The sequence below is a fragment of the Cornus florida genome, unplaced genomic scaffold, assembly GCF_030987335.1.
Source record: "Cornus florida cultivar Cherokee Brave unplaced genomic scaffold, ASM3098733v1 CherokeeBrave_3.0.0_Hap2_Chr01, whole genome shotgun sequence".
In the NCBI taxonomy this organism is placed as follows: Eukaryota; Viridiplantae; Streptophyta; class Magnoliopsida; order Cornales; family Cornaceae; genus Cornus; species Cornus florida.
In genome coordinates, this window is record NW_026775571.1 from 18,153,492 (window position 1) to 18,170,702 (window position 17,211).

Here is a 17,211-nt window from a genome sequence, read left to right on the forward strand (position 1 = left end):
GTTTCATGACGTGTGAGCGTACGCTTCTGCATGATATTGATAGTGATAGTGAATTAGTTCGGGTTCCCTTTTATTCTTTTTCTTTCTCATGAACCGGGTCTTTGGGATTCGGGGCGGACACAAGCTATGAAAATACATCATCAGAAAATTAAGTTGCTAAAACTATCCTTTCCAGAAAATGTAAAAGTAGCAACCCGCAGATTAGGTCAAATGTCTTCTATGATACCACTTTTTTGGTAAAATTTCGAAATGAAACCCGTAAAAAAAATGAAAATTCAAATTCAAAAGCGAAAATAAAGAACATCACAGCCAAGACATTGGATAGCATAAAGAAAACCTAAAACAAAATTGGAAGAGAGAAAAAAGAAAATAAAATAGTCTAAAATCTCCACCGGGACATTGGACAGTAGAACGAAAACATAACACTATCTTACCATGTCTCCAAAACCGCATATTTTTCGCTCTTAAATCACAAACTATCTCCACATAACAACCACATGTAGTAACACAATATTAGTACTACAAAAAAGCTCAAAAGCGCACACACTTCTACGAAGGTGTACAAACAAGCATGGGACACCAACACCTCACAAACACTCTTGGACACGAGTCAAACACTTCATTACCTTAAACATAATTTTTTTCCCTCAATCATCACTGTATACATAATTTAAAAATAAATTTCATTATTTTGGATACTTTGCTTACGCATCAAAAATACTTGCAGACACACCCCAACTTATGTGTTATACAACATAAAATCCCATAAGAGAAGCCACATTCGACAATCTCAACAACACGAGCAAACCTCAAAATGTCCAACCTTTTCTTTCTAGAATCTCCCTTCCCCTTCCCTCCCTTCCTCCCATGAGTATCATCATGACCATATTACATCATTTTAGGGGAGAATCATGCACTACCGCGGCTATAAATCAATACGTTTTTTTTTACAAGGAGCGGTCCTCTCAAGTGGTTGTTGTGTCGCTGTTCTTCTATAACATCTAATAAAAGTGGTATACTTAGATTTCTAGAATATAAAATTGTCATGATCCTTGAATCTATCGTCACACGGTGCACTCGTAATTGTCCAATATTACAAGTAAATATGTAATTCTTCTTGTTATTGTTGTTTTAGGTGCACCATTTAACTCGTGACACAAAAAAACAAATGTTAAATACTTTAGGTGTACCATTTAAATCATGACACAAAAAACAAGTATTAAATCATCATACCTTTTGCAACAAAACTTTGTTTGGTTGAAACAGATGTATGACCAAATGGCATCCCTGTAAAGAAAAAGGTTTTTTTAACAATCTATCACTTGAAGCAACGTCCTCAAATATCAAACCCAAACATCTATTAGCTAATAATAAATACGAACACCCACTTCCCAATCCCTTCTTTACGAGAGAGAGACAGAGAGAGAGATCAATGTAGATTACCAGCAAATTTTAAGACCAACATATCATTCACCAGCATATATTTAATGGATAAAGATTATTTATGGAAACTAAAAGCATCTAAAAGAATATCGTCTCCACCAGTCACTAATATTGAGAAAACATAAGTGAGAGAGAATTTGCCCCAGGTATACAAATAATACTCATTTTAATGCTTCCTTCAAATTCACCTAGAGCATAGTTAGGAAACCTATAATAAGAAATGTTTCTAACAACCTAGATATCTTCTAGAACAGGTACAATGGCCACAAAGTTCGTTAATAACGCAAGGTACCTTGATATTTTTTTTTCTTTTTCTTCTTTAATAAATTTGTATAATTCAAATGTTTTGCACATGAAAGTTATGACTAGTTCTCAATTGATGAGTTTAACTGAAAACAGCAAGCATATATACATACCTTGGGGTAGCAAATTTATAAGCATCTAAATGATCTCATGTACTAACCTACTGGGACTAAACATAACTATTTAGCATAAGATTCAAAGTTAAATCAACTCAACTCAATGAAGTTCTTTCTCAACTCTTTAGGTCACCTACATTACTAATCTTTGACCATTCTGCTCTAGGAATGAACAAAAAATCAAAAGCAACTTAAATCTTTAAGAAAGTTTACATTAATCTGAAAGCAATCAATTGATTAACTAAAAAATATTAAATAAATGCTAATTAATATATTTATCTGATGCAGTTTATTAACAATCTACTACGAATAGTAGAACACGAAAACGAAAAAGAGATGCTTTTGTGCCACGCTCGTCTTAACAGAGTACCACAGAAAACCCTTTGTCACATTATTTAATATGACAGAGGGTTGATGCTTTCTGTGCCACGCTCGTCTTAACAGAGTACAACAGAAAACCCTGTGTCATATTATTTAATACAACAGAGGGTTGAAGCTTTTGGTGCCATGCTCGTCTTAACATAGCAGGATTGATGCCTAAATTGGTGAACATCACACGGCAATTAAGCAATTGAAAGTAACATCTCTTTCATGAGGGAGAAGAGAAGTCTGAGTGGTTTTAAATATTTAAATAAGTTCACTTTGTGTATTTAAGAACCCTAGACTACAGAGAAGTATGAAATTTGCAGAAAGTCGCAACAAAAAAACAAAAATAACAGTGTAAAATTAAAAGTGCATTGAAATTTGAAAAACAGGCCACGGATTAGGAAAACTCCTCTTCGATTTAAAAGGGTACTCTTGGAAATAAAATGTATTAAATACTTGATCCTTTTGGTAATTTTGTTTGAGGTATAAATATATGTGGAAAAAGAAATCAACAAGTAAGATTTCATTACAGAGCGCTTAAAAGTTGAGGAGCACAAACACAACTGCACAAAAAGCCAAAAATATTTACTCTCAAACTATCCACAAAATCTATAAAGTCTAGATTTACAATGCCATCCTCTGACCCCAAAAAAAATAGGGAACACTAGATTGATTGTTTAGGAGCTTTCTCCCCATCAAAGGATCTCCTATAAGGCTATTCCTGTCCTGCCAAAAACCCCACCAAAAACAAAGAGGAGTATCCCCCCAAGCATCTCAGACTTGACTGCTCACTATACAACATTTCCAAGCCTTGAGCATGCCCCTTGTGGAATCCGGCGAAACTGAATGAGTACCAAAAATAGAAAAGAAAATGGACCAAAACAGACTCCTCATCCCACTTGCACATACAACACCAAGTTCACAAATACAACGCGCCTCTACCTCAGGTTGGCAATTGTCAATATCCTCCCCAAAGCTGTGAAAAAGGCCACCCTAAGAGGAGCTTTAGTACGTCAAATAGCCTTCCAAGGGGAAAAAGGGCCCTGAGGTTCCAAAAGTTTCCGATAAAAAGATCTCACCTCAAATACCCCATGACTGAAACTCACTAAATACCACTCATCACACCCCTCCCCTTCCAGATTATGGAAATATAGTAGAGCCAAAATCTCTACAATCTCCTCCAATTCCCAATCTCGCAACACTTCTGAATGAATTTTTCAACTCCAACCCGACTAAGAACTCACCTCCTTAGAAATCCATCCTCCCCTACCCTAACCCACCTTACAGTTGATAACCTCCTCCGTAAACTATCCCTCTCCACTCCAAAACACCAAAGTCATTTCCCCAACAAAGCTTTATTAAACAAATCAATCTTCCTAACACCCAAATCCCAAATTGGAAAGGGCTACACACCTTCTCCCAATTCACCAAGTGAAACTTCACCTCTTCCCCCATACTGCCACAAAAAAATTCTTCAGAGCTTCTCAATCCCCTTCACAACAAAGAAGAGAATCTGAAAAAGAGAGAGAAAACAAGTCAGAAGACTCAAAAGAGTGCTCTTACTAAGAGTTAAGAGGCCCATTCTAAAGACACTACTTCTTCCATCTGCAAGCCTCCTCTCAAACCTCTCCACAATTAGGTCTGAAGAAGCCGCAATCCTTGAAGAAGCTCCAAGAGGTAATCCCTAGTAAGTTACCAAGAAGGCACCAACACCACATCCCAAAATATCAGCAAAGTAAACCCACCCACTTCACCCACTAGCACTATTCAATCATTCCAAGATTGATCCTTAAGCCCAAAACTGATTGGAAGCAAACCAACACACACCTCAAGTACCGCCTCACAAAAAACAATGGTATTGTCAAGAAAAAAATGGGAAATCTTCAACTAATTGGTAGAGTAGAGTCTCTACCACCATAAAACCTCTTAAATTGCTAAACATGAATGAGAGAGTTACGACATCCCCAACTCTCACCCAAACGAAGAGGGAAAAAAAAAATGAGGATATTCATTATAATACTCTTCTGTTGCATACCCTCTAGAAACCACATGAAGCTGACCAAGGACAAGGCATTATCAAACCAGCTAGACCCCAAAATCTGCGAGTCTGTGACAACTTTGTCTTTGAGGATTCTCGTGACAAATTATCCAAAAAACAGCGAACAAGCATAGTTCCAAAAGCTATGACTTTTACAATACACAAATATGGAAAAATAGAATTCAAAAGCTCCATGCTTGCAAAAAATCAAAAATAAATTGTGTTGACTGTAAATTTACTACATTGTTCACAAAAAGTAACATGCTATGTTTGAGGCCTGTGTTGATAACCAAGATACTAACATAAAAGGGTATTATTACAGCCTTATTTGTTATCGCAGCAACAAGAAAGGGAAAAAGAAGTGCAAATTATTAACGGATTGTTTACAAGTTCATGGACTTTCATGGATGAATCCAATTTAAACTCAATCTATAACAATAAATTGGAAAGGAAAAAAATTTGAAAAGGAACAAGTGGTGCATGGAAACTAGTGAAGGTGCATACTTGGTATTTTTATTTTATGGTCCTCTTTCTGGTACAAAAACAACAACTAGATTAAACTAATAAATGTTCTAGAGAAGTTTAATTATACATACAGGCTAAGGAAAACCTCTTAAAAGGTACTCCACTTTAATTAGTCTTGGAAGTGGAAGCCAACAGAATCCCAGGTTAAACAACTTAGTATTTTTATTAATCAATGCATCCTTAAGCCTTTTTTATTTTTTTTAATTTTTTGACAAATAAGATTTCATTAAAGGCGCTCAAGAGGGGAGTGCTCCCAAAAGAATACACAAGACACCAAAGGCGACAACTATAGCTTTAAGCTATCCACAAAATCCAAAAGATGTCCCAAGTTCCCAACCATAAGGCTCTATTAAAAAGCAAGAGATATTAGGGAAGTAAAATTTAGTGTTTCTCACGGAACCAATTTAAGGTAAGAACAAATAATTAAATCCCTAACAGACTTGCATATATTTAAAGTAAGATACAAACCCTAACAGACTTGCATATATATGAAGATACAAACAATTAAAGCATTGAAAGGAGAATTCTAAAGAACAGCTATTAGACCAACCATACTTTATTGAAACGAATGTTGGGTAGCTGGGAAACAACATTTGCACAAAGTGAGTGTGGCAGAATTGCGAATGTTGAGATGGATGTGCAATAAGATTCAAAAGGATAGTATTATAAATTATCACAATCGGGACATGATTAGTGCAGGCACCAATCAGAGATAAAATGTTGATTAAGATGGTTTGGACATGTGCAAAGAAGACCTTCAAGTGTGCTTTAGGAAAAGTAACATAGTCCACATTGACAGTAGTACTAGGGGAAGAAGAGGACCAAAACTAACATCAGTAGAGTTAGTAAAAAAATATATGATAGCAAGTGGATTGATTGAGACTATGGCCTTAAATAGAGCAGAATGGAAACAAATTATTTATGTAGCTTTTTATTTTTGGATTCTGAGGATGAGCAGCCAACGAAGCCTCCTCCAACTGCCTCCTCAGATAAAGATGTCTCCGATGCTACTCTCCCAGCAAGAACTACTTTTTTATTGTGATTTTATTTGTTATTTATTTTTCCTTATTCTTATTTATTTTTATTTATTTTTTAGTAATTGAAATTTCATTTATTTTTTTTCATGTGGAGTAAAATATTGACGCTCGATAATTTGAGAAGGACAAAGCATATCACGATCAACTAGTGTTGCATGTGTAAGTGTAATGGAGAGTCGGTTGACCATCTTCTTTTGCATTGTCCAGTAGCGGTTGACTGTTGGAATCTCTTGTTAGGCCTCTTTGGAGTTTACTGGGTCATGCCTAGATCTACAAGAGGTCTGATGGACGCCTGGAGAGGGGGTTGGGCGGGAGCACAGGCTCAAGGGTTTTGGAGGATGGTGCCCCCGAGTCTTTGGTGGTGTCTGTGGAGGGAGTGGAATAGAAGATCCTTTAAAGGAGAGGAATCTTCGGTCATTCTTCTCAAATCTTCTGTTATTAGCTCTCTCTTTTTTGGGGTTCGGGTAGACTATGTTCCTCTGCTGAGGAGACTATTGAGTTTCTGTCTTCCCTGGATTCTTACCCAGGTTCTTGTTGTTTTGTAGGATCGCGTTCCCCTTTTGAAAGCTTTTAACAAATTACTTATTTATCAAAAAAAATAAAAAAAATAAAAAAATAAAATTCATTTTGCAGAATAATCCTAAACTAAAACTAAAAGAGTAATTGGGAAAAGGCTTGGTGGTGGTGGTTGTTTTTGAAACAAAAAATTACAGCTCCAACAGAGTTGCACTATACTTGAAAATGCAACTTTAGCAATATAATACAAGAGATTTCATGTCACTTAAAAGTTTCTAGGTTCCAATTTTCAGTCCAAATTCTAAGCCTTTAATTAAACATGTTTTATCACTACAAAAATTGGTCAATTTCATAAAATTTAGTATCACAGAAAGTTTCCATCTGGCAACCAATCCACCTTAGAGTGGACAAAATTGAGTAGGAAAGTGAACCATCGGCAAGGTGAAAAAATCAACCCACAACCATGAGTAAAACCACCTAGAGTAGATCTTCCACCAAACATGCACCCTAGAGTACAGTGATTCACGCTGCCACCCTCCACACATTCGGGGAAGCTCCCTACTCCTAGATCCTATAAGAATTCACAAGAGCACTAAAAAATGTTATTATGGTCTCTAGGAATAGAATCACCAAGCAAGATGTGGAATCAGAAGCAGCAACAATAAAGGCTCAATTTGGGTTGTCCAATTAGAGGAGCAGCCAAAGGACAATAACAGAGGTGTGACTGGGAAGGAAAATGCACACATTTCTAAGTTTTGATGGAATTTATACTGAAATCAAGTTGATGGAGACCCACAATAAATTTAAAATTCCTCTACTTCATCCCATAATATCCTACCATTTAGATCGCCAGATATTCCATTTTTTTTTATAAGTAAAGGTGCATTAGAAAGCGTTCAAAAGGGGAACGCATCCCAATAGCTATACAAATACCGAAACCAAAAAAGGAGTCATATGGACCCAAAAAGTCCACGACTTCATCTAAAGATATACAATTTCTCCCATCACCCAACTAAAAAGATAACTAATAATAGAAAACTTCAACGCCCCAATGGAGGATTCCTCCCCGTCAAACGATCTTCTATTCTGCTCTTTCCAAAGACTCCACCAAACACAGAGGGGGGTCACCCTCCAAGAGTCACGAGCAAGAACCCCCACCTTGTGGCCCCTCCAAACGTCAATCAAATCCCTTAAAGTCCGGGGCATAACCCATTGGACGCCAAATAGACCAAAAATAAGACTCCAGCAGCCATGAGCCACGAGACAATGCAAAAGAAGGTGATCCACAGACTCTCCATCATTCTTACACAAACAACACCAGTTGACTATGATTTGTCTTCTCTTTCTCAAATTGCCCAGAGTCAAAATCTTGCCCAAGCTATAGTCCAAACAAAAAATGCTACCCTCAGAGGAGCCTTCGAATGCCAAACCGTTTTCCACGGGAAGTTGAAACCGTGAAACCCAAAGAGACAAAGAAAAAAGGAACGGACCTAAAAAGTCCCCTGCGGAGAAGGCACCCAAGTCAATGAATCCGAAACAGTAACATCCACCTCTTGTCTATACAAAAGGTCCAGCAAGCCAGTCACATCGTCCAACTCCCAATCCTGAATGGATCACCGGAATCGCACATCCCAAGACAACCTACTGCTATCAAGTCGATAACAATCAGCTACCAAAGCATCTCTATCAACAGCAATCTTGAACAACCTTGGAAACAAACAAGATAATAGGCGATCCTCGCTCCAAGTATCCTCCCAAAACCGGACGTCCCTTCCCTCCCGAACTCTGAATCTAATATGCTTAGAGAACCCGTCACATCCCTTCCGAATGAATTTCCACACCCCCACACCGACAGCAGATCTGACCGACCTAGATGACCATCCCCCTCTCTCCTCCCCAAAGCGACACGAAATAACCCTCCTCCATAACCTATGTCTTTCGCTACCGAATCACCATAACCACTTACCTAGGAGCGCTCTGTTGAAAGGAGCCAACCTCTTAATCCCAAGACCGTCCAACTATAAAGGCCTGCAAACCTGCTCCCACTGGACAAAATGAAACTTAAACTCCTCCCCCGGGCCGCCCCAGAGGAAGTTCCGTTAAAGCGTCTTAAGTCTTCCAACAACAGAGGAGGGGATCTGGAAAAGCGAAAGAAAATAAGTAGGAAGACTGGACAATGTACTCTTCACCAAAGTAACTTTCCCTCCCTTCGAAAGATATTGATTTTTCCACCCAGCCAACCCTCTCTCGAAACGGTTTATCAACGGTAAGCCCAAATAAGAAATAAGGAAGGAGCTCGTCCCACACCCTAAAACCGCTACAAGGGAAGCCACCTCCTGAACCTCCCCCACAGGAACAAGCACACTATTACCCACGTTAACTTTCAAACCTGAAACTGCCTTTAAAACAAACAAGAACACATCTCAAATATCTCAATTTGGACACATCTGCCTCACAGTAAACTAAAGTGTCATCTGCGAAAAGCAGGTGAGAGATCTCTATTTGTTGAACTAATTCTGGACCCATCCTGAAACCCATGAAAAATCCCAAATCCACCGCCCTTCTCATCAACCTAATAAGAGCCTCCATAACAATAATGAACAAGAAGGATGAGATGGGATCCCCTTGCCTCAAACCACGAGAACTACCAAAAAAACCTGGATGGAAACCCATTCGCCAACACAAAAAATCTGACAGAGGAAACACATGCCTCGATCTATCTCCTCCATCTTTCTCTAAAACCCATCATCTCTAACAGATAAAACAAGAAATTCCAACTAATATAATCATAGGCTTTCTCAATATCGAGCTTATAGAAAACTCCAGGAACACTGCAACTGAGCCTATAATCCACACATTCACGGGCAATGAGAGTGGATCTGTCTGCCCCAATGAACGCATTTTGAGATTCAAAAATGACTCCTGTAGACACTAAAATTTTAGTGGGCTTTGGTTTTGACAAATTGACCCATCAAATATGGGTCTAATGTTTAATTAAGTTATTTAATTGGCCCAACCTTGGTCCACTTAAATTATTTAATTGGCCCAACCTTAGTCCACTTAAATTATTTAAATAGCCCAACCAAGATGACTAAATGAAAAGAAAATTATTCCTAAGAAAATATATTTGAAATAATTATTTTTAAGGATAATTATCATAATATAACCGGCCGACCCAGTTATGATTTTATCCTTATCAGGAGAGGACACGTGACATTAACCTATTAATCGAAGAAGCCTATAAATAGAGGCCTGGAGGAAGGAGGAATGGGGAACACAAATTCATAATTCAGAAATCCAGAATTGCAGAGAGAAATACAGAAACTCTGCCAATACTCATCCCCAACATCCAAACCCAAAAGCAAAGAACACCAAGCACATCAAATCGTGCCATTCCTCATCAAATTTCACGGTGATCAACAACAAGCACATCAAATCGTCTCGTTCTACATTCAAATTCCACGGTGATCAACAAAAAAGCACATCAAATCGTGACGTTCTGCATCCAAATTCCACGGTGATTCAAGATCAAGCTCGTACAGCCCTTGGATCCAACCAACAAAAAGAGAGAACGAATCAGAGGACCTTATTCTTTGTAAAGAATATTACAGAGGATTGTACTCTAATTTTTCAAATTTAATAAAACATTATTTTTACTCCCTATTTTGTTCTCATTTGCAAACGACAAAATTTGTGTGTACAACTTCGTCCAGAACCATCCCCAATGTCAACACAAGGACTTTAGTGATAAGCTTATAGATACACCCAAGCAGACTTATTGGTCTAAAATCCTTAATGTCAGAATCACCCTTCTTAGGAATTAGGGCAATGAAAGATGCATTCTTTTTTAACCTCCCATTAGGATGGAACTCATAAAAAGTGCACATAACCTCTTGTCTCACCACCTCCTAGCTTTCCAATAAAAACCTCTTTGTGAAACCATCTGGACCCGGAACTTTATCACCACTACAACTCTTCAAAGCTTTCAAAACCACCTCCTCTGTAAAGGGACTCTCTAACCCATCCCTATCCACACCTGAAATAGAGTCAAAATGAAGGCCATCGAGGCGTGGCCTCCAATGTAAAGGCTCAGAGTAGAGCCTCTGGTAGAAAGAAACAATCCCCCTACACACCTCCTTCGTACTCAACACCATTCCGTCCACACAAATCCGCCCAATATGATTACCCCTCCTATGGGCATTAGCAGTTCTATATTACGGTCTCCCTCTAGGAGCCATAAAGCCTGAGATTTTTGTAACCACAAAATTTCCTCCATAACATCAATCTCTACAATCTCTGCCTGACAAGTTGCTCTCCTATCACATTTAGACTGAACAATACCACCCACCCCTTCCAATACATCAATCTCAGTAATATCAACAAGAGCCCTATTCTTCCTCCACTCTAGATTACTGAACACATCCTTGTTCCATCTTTTGAATTTGTTCTTCAGAAGTCGAAGCTTTCCAGTCAAAATAAAACTCGGCGTTTCCACCACCGTGTCCTCCTCCCACCAAGACCGCACTTTCCCCTGAAAATCAACCGCTCTAAGCCACATGTTCTCAAATCTGAAGGGAGTATAACGAGGTCTTAATCCTCCACAATCCAAAACCAAAGGAATGTGGTTAGAAGTCACCCTAGCCAAAACAGCCTAAATGCGTTCGGAAACTACTCCTCCCACGCCCCAGAAATCAAGAATCTATCCAAGCGGGAAAGAGTGGGCACCTCCCTACCACCGGACATGTAAAAGCAGCTCCCTCCAATGAAAGATCAATGATGTCCATCAATAAACTCCGAAAATTGCATCATAGCCGAAGTCCATCGACCACTTCTAGATCTCTCTGACGGGGACCTAACCATGTTGAAATCCCCAGCCACACACCATGGAAGAGACCACAACCCCTTCACCACACTAAGTTTCTCCCACAGTGCAACCCTCTCACAATCATCCATCGGCCCATAAACGCCAGAAAAAACCCAAGAAAAACCATCCGCCTCCATCACAAAAGCACAAGATAGAGAGAATCGCCCCCTCCAAATATCCACTCTTGCCATCTATCTCCTATCCCACATAAGAATGCCTCCAGAGGACCCTAAACAGTCCAAAACCTCCCACTCAACGAACCTACTCCCCCAAAGGCTCTTAACCACTCTATCGGTCATCAAATCAATCTTCGTTTCTTAAAGGCACACCAAATGAACCCCATTTTCTCAATTCCCTCTCCCCTTTCCAAGAGGGGATTCTTTTTCATTCTACTCCCCTTTCTAAAGATCTTTTTCATCTTCCCTTCTCTCCCCTCCACCGTCACATAAAGAATTGACAAGGCCTGGTCCTAATTTCCCTTGCAAAAGGCACCCAACAGTTCACTAGTGACCCCGATATTTGCCATGACCCATTCCTTGCCAATATCAACACAATCCTGCCTTGCAACATCACTGTCCATACCCTCCGGTCTCACAACTGTCAGTGGATCAACCATCCCCAGATTTAGGTGACCACCCACCGCCCACAAGATCATGTCAAGAGACCTGCCCTAATCCCATCTTCATCACCTCCCTCGGACTCCTCCACCTCATCAACACAGGACATCCAGTCAACTACACTGTCCACCACACCTTCCTGTACATCAAGGTAAGTATCCGAAGCATTAGTGAGCACTTCATCTGACAAAAACTTGTGCTTCTTCAATTCTTGGACCAACAAAGTAGCTGATTCATCACTAAAGGTAATACAGATGTCCTTACCAACGCAAACTGTCATCTTTTTAGGCAAAGAAACCATCTGAGGTATCTCCAGTAAATCACCTTTTGGTCTACAATGACTTATTCCTTCCTCCCTTCCCAGTTGAGGCTCAGACACCCCACCCAAATCATCCCCAGACGTACCATACTGAATGGAAGAGAAGAAATCAGAGCAAAACCCATCATACCTTACACAGTTCCGATCAATGCGCCCCATCAACAAGCAAACTGAACGTCCCATCCCTTTTTGGCAGCCCAAAAGCCCCATGCCCAGTAAATTCCGTATCAATCACCTCATCCTCGGAGTCCACCTCCACCACGGCAATAGCATCCGAGACATCATCAACGTCCCATCAAAATCCTCCCCCACCTCACTCCTCAACACCCCACAAGGAGTAGAAGAAGAAGAAAGAGCAGAGACAAAGCTCCGAGAAAAGGAAGCAAGGTACATACTAGGATCAAAATGGTTATCCTTGCGGGCGACCCATTTCTGCTTGTTTTTTCTAGTCTATCTTTTACCAAACTGATGAAATTTAATCGAAGATTGATAATCTTCCTTGATGGATGAACAACTGCCATTCTCGACATCACACAGAGAGCCCGACTGAAGCGGTCCAAATCTGTTACCAAAGAGCAAGTTTTGACAGTACTCACCGTGCCGAAACTTCTTTGATATCTAACCAGCACCCTTCTTGTTCACACTCACCTTCGCCCAATGCTCCTTCTCCGATCGCGACCAATACCTCATATCCGACTTCTATTGTGCCGAATCATGGATAAGGCCTTGAGAAACCGTTCTTGACACCTTAGCAGAAGCTAAGCTGGGCTGGAATCCATTAATAGATACAGATAAACACATATTTGGGCTCTAACTCACCACCCTATCTCTTATTTGTTTGTGTTTGGACTTTGGCCGTGCAGGCCAGAACGAGAGGTGGACCCAAATGACCTTGGCCTATCAGAACCGACTCAATTTTCTAAAGCTCTGGCATACCATGATCCATTCTGTACAGGCCCACGTTGTCTAAGCCCAATCTCACCAAGCCTATCGGATGCAGAACTTAAAAATCCCCTCCTCTCACGTGCATCTTCACGTGCAAAAATAGTTGTTTTACACTTGCAACGGGAGTCTTCTGAACGCCAACCACGTGTCCTGCTAGGATCTCTCCCAATCCCACTCGCTTTTGGCGCGTTCAACTTCACACGTCCCTGTGTCCTTGAGTCCGACGGTGCTGCAAATCTGTCTTTTGAAACTCCGGCGCACTCCCAGACCTAGTCCCAGGCCAACGAGATGGACGCTTCCTTCTTTCAGACACCACAGGTGGCCTCAAGCCTTCACTTCTAGCACAGGACTAGCAAAACGGCACAAGAGAAGGAGCGATTTCTTTTGTTAATGAAATTCTGATGGCCCACCACCTGTCCTCCACGATGATGGATTGTGGGATCTCGCCACCTTCAACCACAGTAATAACAATCCTCTCTGTGTCACTCAATTCATAAGCCTCAACATCCTAAAATCCTCTACATAAATCCCAAATTGCAACAAATAGCTTCTAACACCATAGATGCAGAGGAAGACCGTACACGATGACTCGCCGGTGATTAGTCTTCTTTCTCAACCCAAAACACCCAACCCTGTAACACCATAGGTCGATGAACAACTATGCATCGCCTCATGCTTTCTTTCCCCTATTTAGCACCTTTTGTGCCTCCTTAATCGACCGGAATCGGACAACAGAAGACCATCAGCCAAAGAAGAAACCCTAACCCCACACGAGATCCTCCATGTCTTCGTAGCCCACTCTTCAATCTACTCCAAAGACCCCACATCACTGTCAAATCTCCCAACAAGGCAAGACTTAAGCATCAATTCGCGAGTGGAAGTGTTATGATTGTCCACCCTAAAAATATGCCCTCTGATTGAAGATACACACTCCAGACAAGGGAAGCTTGCAACCTCCAAAAACGACAACTTCTGGACATCGAGGGCTCTCATAAAAGCAACCAAATGAGAACAGGGAAACAAGAAACGAAAAAACCGCAGAAAAGCAGAGTAACTCAAGAGAGAAGAGAGGAAAACAAAGAAAAAGTAACTGAGGATTTCACCAGAATGGATGACTTTGGTGACTGATCGGAGTAGTAGACTCAGACCGCATCTCTGTTACAAAGCTCCCCGGAAATTCTTTCAATTTGGATCTTCCACATGGCCAGATATTCCATATTTGCTGGAAAAGCACCATGTACATAATATTTTCAACTACCACCACATAAAATATGAAAAGAAAATATCAAAAGATCATTAGCACCACAATAGGTGAAAGGATGACTAGTTATCATTGTTGCACATGATGCTGCAACTAGTTTGAGACAAATATTCACATCTTATCTTTTCAAAGAGCTTGTACATTTATACTCTAGTGAAGCGCATTCTATCAAACGGTATCAAAAGGGACTTTAGAACCATAAAATTCTGAAACGAACAATGACAACTGAGTGCCGAGGAAATTTCAGTAAAATTAACCATAAAGATTTACATGATTGGTCAATAAATTCGTGCTATTTGTTTTGCGTTTAAAGGAAAAAACTAAAAGTCCCTTTTTATATCAGAAGATATATCACCAAGTATGTGATGTGTCCATTTTGAAATAAATTCAACCTATTAAAAAAATGTTATTTGCAAAAAACACAATATTATCCATTATTTGCATTTAACCCCACCCCCCCCCCCCCCCCCCCCCCCAAGTTTTTCACGGATAACCCCCATGTTACACAAAATGGTTGCAACTTGCCCCATCTTCTGTTAAAAAACTGACGATTTTTTTACACGTGGACGCAAATGTTTTGATTTTTTCAAATAAAAACTGTTTTACCCCCAAAACGTAGCACAAGGGGTTAAATGCAAAAAAATTGATAATATAAGGGAATTATCTACAATTAACCTACATAATTTTTCAATCAATCATTAAATTAAATTAACCTCCATTGCCATTGACAAAATCCATCAGTAGTATATGGGAGGCTTCCAAATACATCACTACAATCACTAATTTTGCAATCTCATCCAAATAACAGAACACCAGTTCATTTTTTTTTTTTTTTTTTATAAGTAAAATGTATTAGAAAGCGTTCAAAAGGGGAACGCGTCCCGAGATATACACAAAAAGAATCTATGAACTCAAAGAACCCAAAAAGTCCACAATGTCCTCTAAAGAAGAATAATCCCTCCCCCAACCCCAACAAAAAAGGGTACAAATAATAAAAAATTTCAGCTCTCCAATAGAGGACTCATTCCCATCAAAAGATCTTCTGTTCCGCTCTTTCCAAAGACTCCACCAAACGCAAAGAGGGGTCACCCTCCAGAAGTCTCTAGCCTGAGCCCCCACCCATTGGCCCCTCCAGATATCTAGCAATCCTCGAGAAGTCTAAGGCATGACCCAATGGATGCCAAACAAACCAAGCAAAAGAGTCCAACATTCATAAGCAACAGGACAATGCAGCAGAAGGTGATCCACGAACTCCCCAACACACTTGCAAAGACAACACCGGTTAACAATGATATGTCTTCTCTTCCGTAAATTGTCCAAAGTCAGAATCTTACTCCAAACTGCAGTCCACACAAAAAAGGCCACCCTAAGGGGCGCCTTAGAGAGCCACACCGTCTTCCACGGGAAGGGCAACCCATGAAACCCAGTGAGGCGCACAAAGAATGACCGGACCTGGAACATCCCATTAGAAGAAGGCACCCAAAACAAGGAATCCACACCAGTGCCATCCAGTTCCTGTCTATACAAAAGGGCCAACAAGCCAGTGACATCATCCAACTCTCAATCCTAAAAAGGTCGCCTGAATCGCACATCCCAAGACAACGTCCCGCTATCAAGACGATAGCAGTCAGCAACCATAGCATGTTTGTCAACAGCAATCCTAAACAATCTTGGAAACAACAGAGCCAAAGGCCTATCTTCGCACCAGGAATCCTCCCAAAACCTGACAAATCTTCCATCCCAAACTCTGAATCTAATGTGTTTGGAGAATTCATCCCACCCCTTCCCAATGAACCTCCACACCCCCACACCATAAGCAGCCCTAACAGGCCTAGCTGACCAACCTCCTCTCTTTCCCAAAACGACAAGAAATAACCTTTCGCCATAATCTATGTCTTTCACTGCCGAACCTCCAAAGCCACTTGCCTAGAAGAGCATAATTAAAAGGGGCCAGTCTTCTAATTCCGAGACCACCAAGTCTTCTAATTCCGAGACCACCAAGCTGAAGACGCTTGCAAACCTAATCCCATTTGACAAGATGACATTTAAACTCCTCCCCAAGACCCCCCCAAAAGAAATTCCGTTGGAGCATCTCCAGTCTTCCCACAATAGAGGCTGGAATCCTAAAAAGCGAGAGAAAGTATGTTAGAAGGCTTGACAAAACACTCTTCACTAACGTGACTTTTCCACCCTTGGAGAGATATTGCTTTTTCCAACCAGCCAATCTTCTCTCGACCCGCTCAATCACCGGGTCCCAACTTCCCACCCTCCTTGCCGAGTCCCCCAGCGGTAGACCCAAATAAGAAATAGGGAAGCGTTGAGTCCCACAGCCTAAAGCAGCAGCCAGAGAATCCACATCCTGCACCTCCTCCACAGGGACAAGCACACTTTTACCCACATTGACTTTCAGACCAGAGACAACCTGAAAACAAACCAAAACACATCTCAAATACTGCAACTGGGACACCTCAGCCTCATAGAAAACAATGGTATCATCCTCAAAAAGAAGGTGAGAAATCTCTATCTTCTGAACCGATTCAGGGCCGAGCTTGAAACCCCTAATAAACCCCAAATCCACAGCCCTTCTCATCAGCCTACTAAGGGCCTCCATAACAATAATAAACAAAAATGGGGAAAGAGGGTCCCCCTGCCTCAGACCTCGAGAACTACCAAAGAATCCCGTAGGAGACCCATTAACCAGAATCGAAAATCTGACAATGGAAATACATGTAGTAATCCATTTCCTCCATTTCGCACCAAAGCCCATCCTATCCAACAGATACAACAGGAAATTCCAACTGACACGATCGTAGGCTTTTTCGATATCCAGCTTACAAAGAACACTAGGAACATCACTACTA

General features: G+C 40.5%; 1 protein-coding gene across 2 annotated transcripts in view; it reads right to left on the reverse strand.

Moving 5' to 3' along the window:
* LOC132293285 (uncharacterized) overlaps nt 1–17,211 on the reverse strand; it is a 90,370-nt gene that overhangs the window by 45,014 nt on the left and 28,145 nt on the right. For both annotated transcript variants that reach the window (XM_059790720.1, XM_059790712.1), the window contains exon 7: nt 1,234–1,287. In XM_059790720.1, coding sequence (XP_059646703.1) covers nt 1,234–1,287 — 54 coding nt within the window. The remainder of the gene's footprint in view (nt 1–1,233; nt 1,288–17,211) is intronic.